Here is a 20010-nt window from a genome sequence, read left to right as displayed (position 1 = left end):
GGATGTGGCTGTGGCAGTCTGAGCCTACTGAGGGTGTTAGGTATACGGTCAGGTACACGACTTAGTATCAAGGCAAGACCAAAGACAAGGGCATCAACTGTGAGAACCAGAAGCCCCGGGAGTGTGTGAAATGGTCCAGCTTTCTAAAATCTTATCTCGAGCAGGGTGTGATGGTGCGTGCATTCAATTCTAGCATCCAAGAGGCTGAAGCAGCTGGATTTCTGAGTTACAGAGCAGCCCGGTCTACGTAGAGAGTTCCTGGGCAACCAGGCTACACAGCCGTCTCAACAACAAAAATATCGACTCATTTGTTTGAAATCATACAGACAAAATCTGTCCAGATGTGGCCCACAAGCTATGGGTTTTCAGCCTTCTGTGTCAGAGGATTTCTTTCTTTTTGCATGAGCCATGAAAATAGGGAGGGAGAATTTTTGCATTGGCTACAGCCCGATCCAATTTTCTCCTACATCTTTTGTTTTTGATTTGCTTTGTGAGTCTCAGTACAGCATGGATATTGTCCCCAAACTTCTGATCCTCCTGCCTCAGTCTCTAGAGTGCTGGGATTGCAAGTGTGCACCACCATATCCAACACCAACATCTTTCCACTTCTCAGTTCATGAACTTAGAAGCCCTGATTTTTCCTCTGATGGGAAAAAACAAAAACCACAACAGAAGTTATGGCGATTCCCTTGTGATACCGATGCCATCTCAGATATTTTTCTTACAGAGATCAAAGTGTGCCTAGTTTTGTCATGGTGTGGTGCCAAACATGTTTGATTCCCAACCCTTGGGGAGGTGGAGGCAGAGGCAAGCTGAACTTGAGTTACAGGCTAGCCTGGTCTACATAGCAAGTTACAGGTCAGCCTGGGCTACATAGTGAGACACCCCCCCATCTCAAAATAAAGTAAGTCCAATTTTAAGTTGGTTTGTGTTCAAAAAGAAGGAAACCAAAGTCCACCCCCACTCTGTTTTTTGTTTGTTTGTTTGTTTGTTTCTGTGTCACTGAGCTGCACCCCAAGGGTTTTGAAGGAAACCACTCAGTAGCTTTTGACTGTTAGCCCCTTTTCCAGCTGTCTCACGAACAAGGACATGCGGAATGCAGCTGCACTGGGGGTTGGGGCACCTGTGACCGCCAAGCTCAGGGTGCAGGGAAGGGGCTGAGGGGTTCAGACTGGACTCTATCACAGACCAGGTGTCCTGTGATGGCTCAGGAAGGATGCCACCCCCAAAGTCCCTTGACCCCCTTCATGTGTTCCAAGTGGCGACATTAAGGAGGGCTCATCCTTAAAGGTTTTTAAAGCCATATGGGGACCTTGTCTACTGTTTCCTCTTTCTAGGACCTTCCCAGGATCAGAAGATCACTGGACTCAACTTCACTACCCGCCTTACTGTCTTAGTGGCACTTATCGCTCCTTGAAACTGTATTATCTCTTTGCCTCTATAGTATATACCCCTTGTTCCTGGTTCCACAAATTCGTCCCACCAGTAGGGTCCCACTTATTAAAGTTCTTGCACCCTGCACCTGCAGCTCCGCACAGAGGGCTCAGGCAGCTCAGCAGTCTTGGTCTCCCCCTGGCGGCTAAGTGACGCCACTACTTCTCGCCGAGTGCAAACACAAGACACAGTTTTGGACCTGGGACGGTTGTTTTACTCAGCAGGAAGGGAGCTGGCAAGGAGGGACCCTTGCAATTGAGAGGCGTGGTCATGATGTGGGTGGAACTCTGAGGATGTCTCTCAGCCAGTAGAAGATTGATGCACCCGGCATCTGCCATGGTCTGGGTGTGAACTGAACCTACATCCCCGACCTCACCCCGTTGGTCTCCAGGTCGGTGAGGTTGCCCCGTAGGGCTTGCTCCTCTTCGAAAGCTTTGAACAGGGAATTGAAATTGCCTGCTCCGAAGCCCTGTGGCGATGAAAGGCAAGAATGAGGTGGGGACCTAGCAAGGAGCGGGTGCTTTTCTTGGGTGCGGCCTTACCTGGTGGTTGTGGCGCTGGATGACTTCCAGGAAGAGTGTGGGCCGGTCCTGCATGGGCTTGGTGAAGATCTGAAGGAGATAGCCTTGCTCATCGTAGTCTACCAGGATTTTCAGCTCCTGGGAGGGAGAGAGTGGGTTCCGTGAGAGGAAGGCCCACCCACCCTTGTAGGATCCTTGTGGGATCCTTAGAACTGCTTGAGGTCTGGCAGCCCGCCGCCCCCGCATTCTCCCATAGCCCCTATCAGATGTCACTCGGTGGAAACCGGGACTCTCTTTTATGTTGCTGATGAGAATATAAAATGTTGCATCCACTTTGGGAAAAGAGCCTGGGAGTTTCTCAGAACGTTAAACATGTCTTTCGCCTCAGAAATGGCTCAGTGTGTAAAAAACACTTGCTGCCAAGCCTGACCAGCTGAGTTCAGTCTCTGGAACCCACGCTTGTGCCATGAATAACCCCCCACACAATAAATAACGCAGAGAGAATTTCTTAAACATATTTGCCTGTGCTGGATGGTTAGTCTCCCATATACATAAGAGAGGGAATGTCCGTGTAGAACTCTGTACACCAAAGTCCACAGAAGCCTTAGCCACGATAGCCAAAAAAATAGAACCAACTCACAGCCACCCACTGATGAAAGAATAATTAAAATGTGATTTATCCACACAGTGGGATGTTATTCAGCCATGAAAAGGATCAGGTACTCCATTGGCATGGACTATGGGGTTGGAGAGACAGCTCAGAAGTTAAGAACATTTGCCAGTCTTCCAGAGAACCCAAGTTCAGTTCCCAACACCCACATCAGGTATTTTACAACCACTGTGATTCCAACTCCAGGGGTCTGGTGCCTCTGACCTCTGTAGCCATCGTCGTGCGCAAGCATGCAGACACATACCCACACAGAAAAACAAATAGATCTTTTTTGTTCTTGTTTTTTGCCTTTTCTTTGTTTGGTTTTTGGGTTTTTTGTTTTGTTTTTTGTTTTTGACACAGGGTTTCTCTGTGTATCCCTGGCTGTCCTGGAACTCACTCTGTAGACCAAACTGGCCTCGAACTCAGAGATCTGCTAGTCTCTGCCTCCTGAGTGCTGGGATTAGAGTTGTGGACCAGCTGTGTGATTCTTTTTTAAAAAAATAACTTAAAAAAGAGTTTTTATGCACATTGGTGTTTTGCCTGCCTGTATACCTGTATGAGGGTTTTGGATCCCTGGAACTGGAGTTACAGACAGTTGTGAGCTGCCCTGAAGGTGCTGGGAATTGAACCTGGGTTCTCTGGAAAAGCAGCCAGTGCTCTTAACTGCTGAGCCATCTCTCCAGCCCTTTTAATAATTTTAAAAGATTTATTTATTTTATGTGTCTATATGGTGCTCTATCTGTGTGTATATATACACCCGCATGCCAGAAGAGAACATCAGATCCAATTATATATGGTTGTGAACTACCATGTGGGTTCTGGGAATTGAACTCAGGACCTCAGGAAGAGCTGTTAATGCTCCTAATCGCTAGCTGAGCCATCTCTCCAGCCTCCAAAAGAGTGGCACATGCCTGGGGTACAAGAACCATGTACAAAGTTCTAGGACAAAGTCGGGCAGTGGTGATACACACCTTGAATCCCAGCACTCGGGAGGCAGAGGCAGGCAGATCTCTGTGAGTTCGAGGCCAGCCTGGTCTACAAGAGCTAGTTCCAGGATAAGCTCCAAAGCTACAGAGAAACCCTGTCCCGAAAAACCAAACCAAACCAAACCAAACCAAACCAAACCAAAACAAAACAAAACAAAACAAAACAAAAAAACAAAAACAAAGTTCCAGGACAGTCAGAGCTGTTACACAGAGAAAAACCATGTCTTGGAAAACAAAACAAAGCAAAAACAAACAAACAAACAAACAAACCCCACAAATCTTAAAAAAAGAAAAGAAGAAAAAAAGAAAGAAAGGAAGAAATAAAGAAAGAAAGAAGCAGACTGGTCATGTCAGTGAGTTCTGGGTTTGATTGAGAGGCCCTGCCTCAGTGAATAAGGTGGAAAAGTGATGAGGATGATTTTCAACATCAACCTCGGGCCTCCACAAGCTCACACGCACCCTCACACAGGCAAGTGTGTACATACATGTACATACCACACACACACACACTCACACACACACACAGAAAGAGAGAGAGAGAGAGAGAAATGAAAAATTTTAAAGTTATAAAAATAAAAACAAGCTGGACGGTGGTGGTGCACACCTTTAATCCCAGTACTCAGGAGGCAGAGGCAGGCAGATCTCTATGAGTCCAAGGTCAAGGTCAGCCTGGTCTACAGAGTGAGTTCCAGGACAGCCAGGGCTTGAGAAATCCTGTTTTGAGAAAAAAAAAAAAAAAAAAAAGAACTGGTCCCTGCCAACCTGCCCGGCCTCCAGTCACTTCAGATGAAGTTTTCTTTCCTTTCTGTCCCTCAAACACTTGGAGGCTGTGCCTGCTTAGGGACCCTCGCACGTGTTGCTCTGTCTTTGCCCCGCCCTTCCTGTAACCGGAACCTTCTCATACAGATTTCAAGCGAAGCCGTCAATTCGGAGAGGCTGTCCCCAGCTACTCCACACAGCAGCCTCAGGGGGGGTCTGTTTTCACTGCTGTTGTGCCTGTTCCTGTCTCTGACACCCCCTTTCCCACACCCCAGGTGGGATCTGGTCTGCGTTTCCACTGCCTGTGTAGCCCAGTGGACTCAGGACCCATGTTCTTCTAGCTAGGCACGGGCCAGGCCTTACCTCTAGCACGTCCATGCTCTCCTTCACCTGGATCTTGGCTGTCTTGAGATTCTCCCGCAGCAGCCTGTAGTAAGAAGGCGGGACAGCCAAGAACTCCATGCCTCGCTCCCTCAAGTGGCGGATCTGTCACGGAGCAGGGTCTAGGTCAGCCTGTTTGCCTAATCTCAACTACTGTACCCAGGAGGGGCTAGCAGGGCAGAAGATGGCAGGGTCCTGTCCAAGTTCCTCTGTCAGGATGCCATGTGACCTCCTCCCTATGTCTGAGTTCCACAGAACGGAAGTGATTAGTCTCACAGAAGTGTGCTCCATGCCTGCCTTTCTATGTGCTGCTAGGGAAACTGAGGCAGTAAGATATGTCTGTCTCAGCATAGCAGCTGATATAAACCAAGTGTGTCACTTCTCTGCTTAACCCACAATGAAGTCACATGTCAGAGCCAAAATTCAGGGTCCCATCCATGGCCTTTACCTTCTGCTCCTATTCTGACCTCTTGCTGTCTCCCTCCCTCATTCGGTCCTAGCCACACGCTTCTCGCTGCTTCTGCAGCTTTCCTGGCTTCCTCATCTTTGTCTTGGTGGTCCTTTCTGTGTGGGGTGTCCCTTCTCAACTGCCTCCTCCACATGGGCCTCTGTCCTGGCTGGTTTTATGTCAACTTGACACACTCTCTCCTCATCAGAGAGGAGGGAGCCTCAGTTGAGAAAATGCCTTCATAAGACTGGGCTGTAAGCAAGCCTGTAGGACATTTTCTTTTTCTTTCTTTTTTTTTTAAAATTTATTTATTTATTACGTGTACAATATTCTGTCTGTGTGTATGCCTGCTGACCAGAAGAGGGCACCAGACCTCATTACAGATGGTTGTGAGCCACCATGTGGTTTCTGGGAATTGAACTCAGGACCTTTAGAAGAGCAGGCAATGCTCTTAACCTCTGAGCCATCTCTCCAGCCCTGTAGGACATTTTCTTAATTAGCAAATGGTGTGGGAGGGCCCAATCCATGGTGGGTGATGCTGTCCCTGGCCTGGTGGCCCTGGGTTCTATAAGAAAGGAGGAGCAAGCCAGTAAGGAGCACCCTCCACGGCCTCTGCATCAGCTCCTGCCTCCAGGTTCCTGCCCTGCTTGAGTTCCTGTCCTGACTTTCTTCAGTCATGGACAGTGATGTCAAAGTGTGTGTAAGCCGAATAAACCCTCTCCTCCCCAAGTTGCTTTGGTCATGGTGCTCTATTGCAGCAGTGGAGACCTTAACCAGAGCACCTTCCTTGGTTGCCCTATTTAGATGCTCCTTGCCTTATCTTCCACTCTCTCACACTTCTGCGCTTTTCCCCATAACTCTTACACTGACCTGTTGTCTGTCCTTTGGGTCAGGACTAAACTAGTCCTTCCTTTAAGACTAGGTAGGCTCTGGCCTCCTTGAGTGTTGCATCCATAGGCAAAGCATGATTAATTTGGATAAAAGAACATAAGTGCTCTTATAGTCTAATATCCTTGTTTTTAGACTGAGGCACACTGAAGCACAGAGAGGACACTGGATCCCCTTGGGCACACAGCAAAGTACCAGGAGAGTTGGGCTTGGAGCCCAGGCTTCTTATACTTGGGACTGGATTTTTCTGCAGAATGAACTCTTCCATCACAGTGGGCAGGGGTAACTGTGAGTTACACGATCTGGAAGGAAAGCCCTGTCATCCTCCCAGAGGGACTGCCACCACCCCCTCCTACTCTATTTGGCAGAGATTGTCCCAGCAGCGGATAGAGAGGGAACATGGGCCAGAAACAGGGTTCTAACCGTTGTGATGATGTCGTCCGTCTTGAGAGCAATGTGCTGGACCCCGGGACCTCCATTATAGTCCACATATTCCTGAAGAAGAGGAACAAGGGAGGAGACCGCTACCATTTGTCGGTCACTCAGATCTCTGCCCCATAAGAGCCCTCAAGCCTCCTTCCCTGTTCTCTCCCACCTGAATCTGTGACTTCTTCTTGCCTGGCGCTGGTTCATTAATGGGCATCTTGATGGATTCCTCATAGTTGGTCACCACGATGGAGCGCAGAGAGCTGTATTCCGTGTGCACCTGCGTGTCATCCACAGACCAGAAACGGTGGAACTGAAGGTTTTTCACATACCTGCGGAGTGGCCAGGGGACACACCCGTGAGTGCCTGACCAGATCCACTTAGAGCCGTCTTGTTCCCACCACTGAGCATGTGCCCGTCAAGCAGGCGCTACAAAAAGTGACACCTTGGGCATCATAGATTTGTTCTTTTGATAATTTTCTTCCAGGAGAAAGGAAAGGGTCTCATAACAAAATGTAGAAGGAAGCCGATGCTCCCAACCGAGGGTCAGGAGCTTACTTCTCATCTAGAGGAGGGTGATGCCGATGCAAACCTATGGCTTGGCTGTGCTGACCAAACTCACTTAATTGCCACTGTGAGGTTTTGCAGAGCCGGGACCCTTAAAGGGCTGGGCTGTAGCTTAGCGGTGTGTTGTGGAATATTCCTTTACACTGTGTGTAGATGTGTCACTGTGATTGGTTTAATAAAGAGCTGAATGGCCAGTAGCTAGGCAGGAAGAGGTTAGGGACTTCTGAGGACAGAGAAATCTCAGGGAAGAGGAAGCAGGACATGCAGGAGGAGAGTAAAAGCCGCGAGCCGCAGGATGACACAGATGAAGAGAACTGGGGTAATTTAAGTTATAAGAGCTGGTTAGAAACAAGCCTAAGCTACAGCCAAGCTTTCATACTTAATACCAAGTCTCTGAGTCATGATTTGGGGGCTGGCAGTCCAAACAGCCTGCTACTGTGGTAGAGGGCTTTTGAGTTACCTCAGCTGGGCCATGTTAATGTTGCCAGGTGGTGCACACCTTTAATCCCAGCACTCAGGAGGCAGAGGCAGGTGGATCCCTGAGTTTGAGGCCAGCCTGGTCTACATAGTGAGTTCTAGGATGGCCAGGGATATAGAGAGACCCTGTCTCAAAGAACCAAAAAATACATACAAGTAAGTAGGCTTGGCTTTATCTTCCTCACATGCAGGTCTGCACGCCCCGCTGTGACCTTGTGCAGTAATAATACATAATAATATATAAACAGACTCAGGTAGGTAGCGACACTCCTTGATGAAGGTGAGAGTTTCACACCGAATGCACGAATCTGCAACCTCAGTTGCCTTCACTGCCTGTACCCTATTTTCTACTTCACTTAGAGAACTGGGGTGATAGGGGGCTAGTGCAGGTGCTCAGCGGAGAAAAGCACTTGCCGCCAAGCCTGACGGGTTCCATCCGTGGGACCCGGGTGGGGGAAACAGACGGTCAACTCTTGCCTCTACACATGTGCTGTGGGATGTGTGTGTCCCCACACATAAGCACACGTAAAAAATAAAAATGTTAAAATTAAATAAGTAGCCAGGAAGTGGTGGCACACGCCTTTAATCCCAGCACTGGGAGGCAGAGGCAGGCGGATCTCTGTGGGTTTGAGGCCGGGGACTCACCATTCTGAGGCAGATACCATTTCCTGGTCAGGTTGGTTGCCTACGACATGGTCGATGACCTTGAGGTTGCAGCTGGGCCTAGAAGAGAGAAGGGGTTAGAAGGTGGGAAGACTAGCCCCCCAAATCCTCTTCGTTGCCGCGAACCTTTCCATAACCCTAGTAGCTCAGATTTAGTAGCAGACTCTGCTGTGCCTCAGGCACAGTTAACCCGACAGCTCTTAACAGTCCCATTCTTTATTTGTTAAGACAGTGTCTCACTATGTAGCCCTGACTGTCCTGGAACTCACTCTGTAGACCAGACTGGCCTCAAGCTCACGGAGGTCCACCTGCCTCTGCCTCCCAAGTGCTGGATTAAAGGTGTGCGCCACCACCGCCCATCCTATCTTATGATGAAGAAGCAGAGGTGTAAAGTGGAGCCTCCTGCATGAGGTTCATCGGCTGGAAGTGGAGCTGGGATGTGAGCCAGAAAAGTCTGGCCGGGGCCTGGGCCTTCACCTGTTATACCACCGCCCTGTGCCACCTTCAGATTCCACCGGGGGGGGGGGGCTCTTTCTGCCACTCCACACCAAGGGGCACTCACAGTTTTGGAAGGAGAGTGTCCTTGTACACTGGGGCCTCAAATCCAGGTAAGAAACGGCCCGTGTAGTTGATCTTCTCCACCAGGGTGTGTGTGGTATCTCCGTACTGGGGGTGGGAAACAGCTGAGTCAGGGAGAAGCCCCTACCCGCTGGCTCTATCAAGTCCGGGTGTTTTCAGGGCACCAGCCGACCCCTGGGTTCCACCAGGAATCTGACCCCCACGCAGAAAGGACAGTGGGCAGTCCTTTCTGGAATGCATGGCTACTTGTCATTTGTTCGGTAGTGTCCTCACCAGTCTGCCTGCAGGTCCAGAAACTGTGGCCTGGGGATTCAATTTTCTCCTTCGTGGCTTTATTTATGTTTGAGATTGAGTCTAGTTAGTTCCACTTAGTTCCAGGGATTTTCCCGTGTCTACCCCTAACCCCCTAATGCTGGCCTAACAGGTGTGCTGGCTCTGCCCCTACCCTCAGGGGTGGGGATTGAACCTAGGTCCTTACATGTGCCGGGCAAGTGCTCTACCACAAAGCTATATGCCCAACCCCTACTGCACCTGGCTTTTTATGTAGGTGCTGGAGATCTGAAGCCCCGTGCTCATGTTTCTGCCCAGCACCCACTGCGCCGTCTCATTTCCGCAGCTCTCTTTCCACTTTTTAGATCTTGAGACAGTGTCTCACTGAGTTGTGCAGGCTGGATTTAAGCATAAACACCTGGAATTTGTGATCCTCCGGCCTCAGACCCCCAGAGGCTGAGATTACAGGCCTTCCTCACTTTTAGCAATCTTTAAATTTAATATAATTTTGAGGAAGACGGACTGGTGACTGCCTCGGTCTCCAGATAACAGGAGTGCTGCACAGGCTCACCATCCCTGTAGAGAGTGACCCCTGCTCTGGGCATTGTCCTCCTAGGTGCTTCCCGACAGGGGAGGGGTTGTAGCTGGAGAGACTGAGGCACAGGAGGCTCACTATGTGACCAGGTCGCGAGTGAGTTCCCGCTTCAGTATTTGGTCATTTCAGTGCCACAGAGGGGGAGGTTTGCTCCAATGCCACTGCTCGCCCCCTTTGTAATGCCCCCACCTCTGCTGAAGCTTATACCCCCCAAGCTGTTGCTTCCCACTGGGGAGGATGCCTGGTAGCTCCCAGCAGCCTCTGAGCACTGGTCATGCATTTTCAGAGGTCAGTCTTGAGAAAGGCACATGGACAGGGTGGGGTAATGGGTGAGTTGGCGGGGGGGAGGGATGTCGTGGTGTCTCCGTGGGAGTGGGACAGCAGAGTCCACTCACCGTCTGTAGCACAGCGAACTTCACCTTCCCGAACTTGTCTTCCTCCACCCAGGGCTCCCTCACAATTTTGGCTCCCCGTTCCCGGGCTTTCTATATGGGAGACCAAATTGGGAGACTAGTGAGGGCTGGAGCCTCGCAGAGACATTTTGCAGGACTCCTGCTGTGGGCTTCTGTGTGGTTCTGACATAGCAGGGCACCTAGCTAGCTACCTTCAGCTGGATTCTCTGGGACCATGCCTCATGCCTATCTGCCAGGTAGAGAAACAGGTCCAGGTTCGAAGCTTTGCTTATAGGAGACAAAGCAAGCGAGCGTGCCTGTCGGTCCTGCCTTTACCAACTACCCTTTGAACCTGCTGTCTCTCCAGTCCTCAGTTTCCCTCCTAGAAGAGGAGTGGTCATATAGCAAGACCATAGAGCAGACAAACTGCTCTTCATTGAGGACTTAGCGTGTCAGACCCGGTGCCGAGTGCCCTGACCAGGCTCACACATTTTCTCAGCAGGAGCTCACTCACTGCACGAAGTGTTCCTATCACAGGCCAGGCACTACTCTTGTAGTCACATGACACAGAGACGGGATTGCCATCTCCATTCCGTAGGCAAAGAAAGAAGCACAGAGAAGTCATGTCACGCACTCAAAATCGCACAGCCGCTCACTAAACCTCTCAGTTCCCATTTTCTCTTGTTCAGTGCCTTGCTAGGGATGCTTATTGGGCGAGTGCTCTACTCCGGAGCCCAACCCATGAACAAGGAGACCTTTTGAAGGAGGGCCTCATGTAGCCTAGGCTATCCTCGAACTCTCTATGTCGCTGAGGATAACTCTGAACCCCGGATCTTCCCTCTGAGGCTCAGGGTGTGCATCACCATGGCTGACTCCAGACTGCCTCTTGAGAATGTTATGGTCCAGACACAATCGTTTTAATTCATTTTCTTCCCAGCCTTTCAGCAAGGCTACGATTAGCCCCGCTTTGGAGATTTGGACACGAGATTCGCACAGAGAGCAGACACAGTGGAGGATGGGGCGGGAGTCACTGGAACTGGCGTCCGGCCTGACTGGTGGGGTCCTGGCGGCAGAGGCTTGCTCCGTCCGTCCAGCGGCTTCTCACCTGCACGATGTGCTCACAGTCCTCCACCTCGAATGCGATGTCCTTCACCCCATCGCCATGCTTCACCAGGTGGTCGCCCATCTCTGCGGCCAGCAGGAGAGTACAGGCAGTGGCGGTCCGAGCCCCTATCCCGCCCCCCGGCCTTCTGGGCTCCTGTCTCGCCCTGCCCCCACCCATGCCCCATCAACTGAGTCACACTGCCACCCGCTGTGATGCCCCTCACCTTTGTTCCAGGGGTTGAGAGCAGAACAGAGAACAAACACGATCTAAAAAGTGGACAAGGGGGTGGGATTGGTGGCCGGGAGAGGGTGAGGCGCCTGCCTTCCATCTTCCCTGCCTACTCTATGGCACCCCTGGAGGGACACAAGGCTCCACCATCCGGGATCCCTGGAGCATGTGTTCCTGCCCCTTATTGCCTCTGGTCCCTCCTGTTCCTCAGAGCTGGTGTTATCCCCGCCATGGCAGCCTTGTGCTGGGCCCTCAGTCAGAACCTAGAGAACTCCAGGGACCCCATGGATCAGAGACCATTCAAAGTCTCTTCTCTGGTATCCTTGGTTTCTAGGGCTTCTATGGGTCCAATGCCAGGCTATTTGAGAACGCCATGAAGCCAGGGAGATCCCATTGCCTAGGGCATGGGTCAGTAGCAGCTTTGCCATGCATCTTGGAACCAGCTGGGTACCCCATGCAGGACACACTGGAGACCTCCACACCAGTACACCTGGGTGCGTACTCACTTTTCCTTGCTTGATGACGTGACTGACCACCTCCCGGGAACCCGTCTCCAGGCCCCTGTAGGCCAACGGCTCAAAGCCCATCTTGTTGCAGTAGAAGGAGGCAGCCTGGATGGCATAGTGGCAAGGGGCTCAGAGGGGCGTGGGGACCAACCCAGAGATCCCTAGAAGGGAGCCCCAGTCTTCTGCCTGCCCTCTTGTTCCTCATTCGGAGACCCTCCTAGCAAGAGAGGCAACCCTCCCCTCCCTCTGAAAAGTCCCTGCTGGGGTCTATGGAACTGATTGTGTAATTAGGATCCAAAGGGCCAGTTCTAGCCTGGCCTGGATCCTCCCCTCACAGTAGCCAATCCCAGCTGCAGCTGGGGCCAGCCCCCTAAAGGAGGCCTCTGACCTGTCCCCTGCCCCCTCCAGCCTTTCTACCTGCTTGGCATTGCCAACCCAGAAGGTCACAGAGTGGAAATGGAGGAATCGGCCTCGCTCGGGCTGCAGGAAGGAAGAAGCAGGAGGTTGGATCCCAGGATGGAGTTTGCCCTTGCCTCTTTTCTCCACTCTCAGTCCCCAAACCTAGGAGAATGTCACCCACCTCCCGCATCTTTGTCTAGCCTCCAAAGACATTTCTTGCTAGAGGAATTGAGCTCTTTGAGAGTTCAGAATTGGGAAGCCCCGCTCCCCCACAGGAGGCCTGCCCAGGGTTCTCAGAAGGAAATGAGCTCATGTGGGAATGGCACGGGTGTCAGGGAAACCACAGAAAAAAATCTGAACAGGTAAGCCGGGTGGTGGTGGCGCACGCCTTTAATCCCAGCACTTGGGAGGCAGAGGCAGGCGGATCTCTGTGAGTTCGAGGCATTTATGGAGGGAGTTCTTCAGGAAGTCGACATTGAGTCCAGCTTGGTCAGCTGGAGGGGATGGGGATTCAGGTGATGTCACACACCCATGGGCGTCCTCCTCCTTTACTTTGACACCTTTTTCTTTCCCTTCCTCGGCCAAGGGCCCCGCATCTCTCTCCTGGCTTACCTTTGGTCCTTTGTCGGTGTAGGTCGTCTAGAGGGGAGAGGAAAGGCACAATGAGAGGTGACGGCAGGGACGTCTTGAGTCACCGTGGGTCGGCACTCATGGCTACCCACATGACTCAGACACACTTACCATGGTTGATAGTGGTCAGGAAGGCTGGGGCGAGAAGCCTGGGGAGGTTGGACGGTGTATTTATTGCAGGGCAAAGGCAGGGACCGCCCCTGGCCTGGCCTTCCTGGAAGTGGAGAGCTGAGCTAGCTCAGAGCTCCTAGACTTGGGAACCTGAGTCAGTCCTGACTTCACAGGGACAGGGCAGTGGTGCCAGCCTCAGAGGGAGAGTGACGTTGCTATGGATCACTGGCCAGTAGAGCAGAGCCAGGACAAGAAGCCAAGGGCACATTCTCTCTCTGTGGGGTGGGACTGTGATCTTGGCATCCAGGTTGAAAGCTCTGAAAGGAAGGCCAGTTTTAGTGCAGGGCTATCTGATTCGAGGGAGTGAGCAGGGCTGTTGGGGGTGATGTTGAAACCCAGTTTGCAAAGCAAACATGTTACTAGAGGCATGGGTGTAAGGGGGTTGTATCCTGGCTCTGCTGTGAAAGTCACCAAGCCTGGGAGTCACAGTTTCTTTATCTATAAAATGGAAACAATAGCCAGGTATGGTGACACATGTCTAGAATTCGAGTCCTACAGGCCAAGCATGGGGATTCCCACAGTTCAGGTCCAGCCTGGTCTACATAGTGAGTGCTTGACCAGCCAATCAAGGGATATACAATGAGACCATGTCTTAGAAAAGGGGTCAGGGGACATGGTGATGGATAATACAGAGGGGGTCAATGAGATGACATGTAGTCTTTGGCCTGGGACCTGGAGCACGGTATGACTCTATTTGTGCCATTTGTAATCAGTTACACTTCTTTGAGAGCTGAGGCGGAGCTTTGGCCTTGCTATAATCTGAGTATTTATTAGAAGGGAGGTTAAGGCTTTATTCCTGCCCCCGGCTCTTATCACCACTTAGGATGCTGGGAAGGCAGAACTGATAGTTCTTGGGGGAGGAAGGCCCATGACCTCGCATCCACATCTCTGGGTCTTTCTAGGAAGATGCAGTGACAGTAGCTGATATTTACCCGAGGTCCCTAGGACAACGTGCCCCATCTTCATTCTATCTCCACACCAGGACCTAAAACCTCTTTTTTCTGGTTGATACTGGAGAGCCTGGCCAAGGGCTAAGGTTTTGACTATGCAATCGACAAGTGGAAAAATGAGACCGTTTACTCTAAGTCCAGGGCCCACACTTCAAAAATGTGTTGTAATGATAGACGTGGTGGTGCACACCTTTTATCCCAGCAGCATCTGGGAGGCAGAGGCAGGAGGATCTCTGTGTTCAGCCTGGTCTGCAGAGTGAGTTCCAGGATAACCAAGGCTACACAGTGAGACCCTGTCTCAAGCCCTGCTCACCCAAAAAGGGGGAGCCTGGGCCAGGGAAGGCACTCTGTTGGCAAAGTACTGAGTCCATGAACTCACAGTATGTGTTTATGTGTCTTTTTTAATCTCAACATTGGAAGATGGAGACAGAAGGATCCCTGGGGCTCCCCTTGGGCAACCAGCCTAGTCAACATGATGAGTTCCAGGCCAATCAGAGGCTCCAGCTCAAAGGTCAGGAGCAGGGTGAACAGTACCTGAGGAACAACACCTACGATTGTCTCTGACCACACACACGTACCTGTACACACCGGCATATCACACAAGTCCATCACACACATACACACAGAAATGGAGTTAACACATCTTGGAGGTGGCTGAGCTGGTGAACCAAACTCTAGCCTATTTGGTTCTGAAGTTGAATCTTATCTGCCCCCCCAGAGATCATGTTTCCATTGTTAAATCTCTGTATTTGGGGCAGTTGTGGAGGCAGAAGAGGTGGTCTCACTCCTTTACTCCTGCCCCTCCTCGGTGACTCTCTACCAGGGAAGGTTCCACCGAGGGAGAAGGCCACCCACTATTATGCTGGACTGGACCACAGGAACATCTTGTCCTTTGTTTACTGTGACCAACTCAACCCCCTGCTGCTGGACCCTGGCCTGGCTTCTATCCTAGGCATAAGGCCAGCCTTTCCTGAATTCAGCAAGCACATCACGAGCAGCCTTGGGTTCAGAAGGCTGGAGCGGCAGGTGTGCCTGTATCTCTCCTCCCTCTGCCTTTACTTCCAGAAATGTGTTGGTTCTCAGTCATGGTCTAGATATGCTACAAGGTGCTCATCCATATTTGGGCAGAGCCTAGGGAGGGCGCTCTCAGGACTTAGCCTCGGGAGCCCCCTTGTCCCCTCCTCATGCTCTAGCTGGGCTCCGCTGGACATCAGATTAGATGTCCATCGCTGCTCTGTCCCTGTGCTAAGGAGTAGGTTCCAGAAGCAATTTTTTTTTTTTTGAGTCAGGGTTTCTTTGTGTAGCTTTGGATGTACTGGAAATAGCTCTGTAGACCAGGCTGTCCTTGAACTCACAGAGATCCACCTGTCCCTGCCTCCCATGTGCTGGGATTAAAGGCATGAGGCCACAGCACCACCTTTAAGAATCTATTTAAACAGAGCAGTGGTGGTGCACACCTTTAACCCCAGCACTTGGGAGCAGGGACAGGCGGATCTCTGTGAGCTTGAAGCCAGCCTGGTCTACAAGAGCGAGTTCTGTCACAGAGAAACCCTGTCTCAAAAAACCAAACCAAACCAAACCAAAACAAAAGGTGGTGCTATGGCTTGTGCCAGCTTCTCAGGGCATGGGGGTAGAAGCAGGGATTCAAGGCTAGCCTCAGTTACAGAACTCTGTCTCACCAACCAACCAACCAACCAACCAACCAACCAACCAACCAACGGGCTTCTTGATTCATCCTGTACCACACCCCAGAGTACAGAAAGAACTCCCATAGCAGACCTATGATACGAGGGGGTCTTGGCTGGTATCCAGGATTCTGGGCTTCAGCAAGTTCCCATCTTCTCAAAAATAATGAAAGTGGTTGGCTGTGCTCAAACAGTTTGGTTTGTACAGTATGAAGCTGGTGATCCAGCTCAGTGGTAGAGAATGGGTTCTACCCCCAGTACCAATAAGAAAGGGAGTGGAAGGGAGAGGAAGATAGGGAGGGAGGAGGAAAGAGAGAGAGCATGAATTAATGAGCTTCTATGTAGTCATGGAGAAAGAGATTCAGGATATATGTTGGTTTTGGTTTGTTTGGGGTTTTTGTTTTGTTTTGGCTTTGATTTTTCAAGACTGGTTTTCTCTGTATAGTCCTGGCTGTTCTGAAACTCACTCTGTAGACCAGGCTGTCCTTGAATTCACAGAGTTCCATCTGCCTTTGCCTCTCTAGTGCTGGGATTAAAAGTGTGTGCCACCACCACCTGCCTGGAATTGTTTTTTATTTATTTATTTTATTTTATTTTATTGGTGTTTTAGCTTATATGTATATCTGTGTGAGGGTGCTGGATCCTGGAGTTACAGACAGTTGTGAGTTGCCATATGGGTGCTGGGAATCGAACCCGGTTCCTCTGGAAGAGCAGTCAGTGCTCTTAACTATCTCTCCAGCCCCCTTGAATTGTTTTTTTTAAGACACAGAATAATGTATGTAACATGGCACCAGACGGTGGTGGCATATGCCTTTAATCCCAAAATTCAGGAGGATCTCTGAGTCTTCAGAGTGAGTTCCAGAATAGCCAGAGTTACACAGAGAAAGCCTGTCTTGAAAAAGCAAGGGGGACTAAAAGAAAAAGAAATTTATACCAAAGAGTTACATCCTCAATCCAAATCATGTTTCTTTTTCCTCCCTTCCTCCTCCCTCCCTCCTTTAGTGTGTGTGTGTGTGTGTGTGTGTGTGTGTGTGTGTGTGTGTGCAGGGGTCCACTCTCCCTATGTGTATGTAGGGGCGCCCCTCTCCCTCTGTGTGTGTGTGTGGGCCCACTCTGTGTGTGTGTGTGGGCATTCTCCCTGTGTGTGGGGGGGCACTCTCCTTTGTGTGTGTGTGGGCGCTCTCCCTGTGTGTGTGTGGGGCGCTCTCCCTGTGTGTGTGTGGGGGGCGCTCTCCCTGTGTGTGTGGGGGGCACTCTCCCTGTGTGTGTGTGTGGGGCGCTCTCCCTGTGTGTGTGTGTGGGGCGCTCTCCCTGTGTGTGTGTGTGGGCGCTCTCCCTGTGTGTGTGTGTGTGGGTGCTCTCCCTGTGTGTGTGGGGACACTCTCCCTGTGTGTGTGGGGGGACATTCTCCCTGTGTGTGTGGGGGGACACTCTCCCTGTGTGTGTGTGTGTGGGGACTCTCCCTGTGTGTGTGTGGGGCACTCTCCCTGTGTGTGTGTGTGGGCGCTCTCCCTGTGTGTGTGGGGACACTCTCCCTGTGTGTGTGGGGGGGACGTTCTCCCTGTGTGTGTGTGTGTGTGTGTGTGAGCGCTCTCCTTGTGTGTGTGGGAGGGGCACTCTCCCTGTGTGTGTGTGTGGGGGGGGACACTCCCTGTGTGTGTGGGGGGCGCTCTCCCTGTGTGTGTGTGGGGGACACTCTCCCTGTGTGTGTGTGTGGGGGGGGACACTCTCCCTGAGGCATGTGTCTGTTCTTGCTGTTCATCTTGTTTGAGAAACAATCTCCTGTCCTAGGCTGTAGCTTGTCCACAAGTTTCTGTGGAGTTTCCTGTCTTGCTACCCCAGTGCTGGGGTTAGAGATGTGTTGTGGCTTCTAGGGATCCAAGCTCACATCCCACACTTGCGCGGCAAGTGCTTCACACATCTCCCCTGTAGAAAGAAGTTTTTGTCCTGCCTAGTTCCACAGCCTTTCAGTCCCAAAGAAACACACAGAGGATTATATTAATTATAAACTTTTTGGCTTATTAACTCAGGTCTATCATTAACTAGCTCTTACAACCTAAATTAACCCATAATCCTTGTCTATGTTTAGTCATGTGGTTTGGTTCCTTTTCTCAGTAAGGCATTCTCATCTTGCTTCCTCTGTGTCTGGCTGGTGACTGCATCCCTCTGCCTTTTCTCTTCCCAGAATTCTCCTAGTCTGGTCATCCCACCTATAGTTCCTGCCTGGCTACTGGCCAATCAGTGTTTTTATTAAACTAAGTGACGAATCTTTACAGTGTACAAGAGCATTATCCCACAGCACTCCTCAGCCTTCGTTACTTTCCGAGCCGAGCCCCATCGCGTGAGTGCATCAGGGTCTGTTCACTGAATGCTCCCTTTTCAGAAATCGGCTTTTTGGTGTCCAGAAAAACCAAGTCTTGGGTATGAGACAAATTGCCAGAGCAGAACGGTCAGTCACATTTCCCCCCTTCATTTTATGAAGAGGAGAAGTAGAACTGGGCGTGTGTCTCAGTGGGCAGAGTGGGCTCGCCTGAAGCCCTTGGTCTGAGTCCCAGCATTGCACAGTGATAGCACATGCCTGTAATCCCGAAAATCCAGAGGCAGAGGTAGGAGGGTCAGGAGGTAAAGGCCATCCTCAGCCACGTGAACTCCATCCCCTCACCTCCCATGAAGCAGTAATTACAGCATGTTCTCTAAAGGCATGAATCAGAAGCATTTCGTCTGCGTGTGGTGTACATCTGCCATCCTAGCCCTTGGGAGGCTGAGGCAGGAAGATCTGTGTGAAGCTGAGGCCAATCTGGGCCTACAGCAAGATCTTACTGTGGTGGTTTGAAAGAAAATGGCCACCAAAGGGATTGGCACCATTAGGAGGTGTGGCCTTGTTGGAGCAGGCATGGTCTTGTTGGAGGAAATGTGTCACTGTGGAGGTGGGATTTGAGGTCTCGTATATGTTTAAGCCATACCCAGTGAGTCAGTTCACTTCCTGTTGTCTGCAAGATGTAGAACTCTCAGCTCCTTCTCCAGCACTATGTCTACCTGCACACCGTCATGTCCAAACATGATGATAGTGGGCTGAACCTCTGAACTGTAAGTCACCCAGTAAAATGTTTTCCTTTATAATAGTTGCCACGGTCATGGTGTCTCTTCCCAGCAATAGAAACCATAACTGAAACACATACCTTAAAAAAGAAAAGAGCTGGGCAGTGGTGGTGCACGCCTTTAATTCTAGCTCTTGGGAGGCAGAGGCAGGCAGATCTCTGTGAGCTCAAGGCCAGCCTGGTCTACAGAGTGAGTTCCAGGGCAGCCAGGGCTACACAGAGAAACCCTGTCTCAAAAAAACCAATAAGTAAGTAAGTTAATAAATAAATAAGTAAAAGAATTTTATTTAAAGTAACGAAGAGAATCAGTCACAACCCACTTAAGGAGCTGGGTATGGTGGTACATGCTTTTAATCCCAGTGTTCAGAAGGCAGAGGCAGGGGAAGTTCTGAATTTTAGGCCAGTCTGGTTTACAGAGTGAGTTTCAGGACAGTCAGGGCTACACAGAGAAACCCTTTTGTAGAGGGTGGGGGCAGGGGGTGGAGAGAACCATCTAAGGGGCTGGAGAGATGACTCAGAGGTTAAAAGCATGTATTGCTCTTCCGGAGGACCTGGGTTTGATTCCCAGGACCCCCATCACCTGGTTTACAACCACCTGTACTGTAGCAAGAAGGGGCCGGCTTGTTGGGGTTTCCGTCCCGCCCGGTACCCCACAACCGGCAAATCCCAAAGAAAAATCACACACAGGACTCCATAAGGTTATAAACTGATTGGTCCATTAGGTCAGGCTACTTATTAGCTTTTATAACTTATGTTACCCCATTATCCTTATCTACGTTAGCACATGGCTCAGTACCTTTTCTAGCGTGGCAGCTTACATCTTTCCTCTCTGGTGGTCTGGGCAGAACTGCGGAGGGAGCTTCCTATGTCCCAGAATACTTCTGTTCTCATTGCATCACCTCTACTTCTTGTCTGGTTTTCTCGCCTATACTTCCTGCCTGGCCAATCAGTGTTTTATTAAAATACATGATTGACAGAATACAGATAATTCTCCCACACCACTGTACCTCCAGATCCAAGAGTAGGAGCACCTCTAGCCTCTGTGAACACCTGTACCTCCAGATCCAAGGGTAGGAGCACCTCTAGCCTCTGTGAACACCTGCACCTCCAGATCCAAGAGTAGAAGCACCTCTAGCCTCTGTGAACACCTGCACCCCCCACACGCTGTAATTAAAATTATAAAAATAAATTTAAAAGCAA

The 20010-nt window shown here is 50.7% G+C and overlaps 1 protein-coding gene across 1 annotated transcript; it reads right to left on the bottom strand.

The window, feature by feature from the left end:
• Positions 1-1625: 1625 nt before the first annotated feature.
• Hpd (4-hydroxyphenylpyruvate dioxygenase) lies at positions 1626-13172 on the bottom strand. Its single transcript, XM_048447306.3, has 14 exons — positions 13018-13172; positions 12889-12915; positions 12295-12357; positions 11878-11982; positions 11367-11409; positions 11144-11226; positions 10042-10131; positions 8765-8868; positions 8185-8262; positions 6665-6827; positions 6493-6564; positions 4716-4838; positions 1977-2093; positions 1626-1903 (listed from the first exon to the last, which is right to left on the bottom strand). Exons 1-14 carry the CDS (start codon positions 13018-13020, stop codon positions 1793-1795), a joined length of 1182 nt encoding a protein of 393 aa, XP_048303263.1. The 5' UTR covers positions 13021-13172; the 3' UTR covers positions 1626-1792.
• Positions 13173-20010: the final 6838 nt, after the last annotated feature.

The sequence above is a fragment of the Myodes glareolus genome, chromosome 2, assembly GCF_982192425.1.
Source record: "Myodes glareolus chromosome 2, mMyoGla1.1, whole genome shotgun sequence".
Taxonomy (NCBI): Eukaryota; Metazoa; Chordata; class Mammalia; order Rodentia; family Cricetidae; genus Myodes; species Myodes glareolus.
Note: the sequence above shows the minus strand (reverse complement) of the source record. Positions and strands in the feature narration are given on the sequence as shown.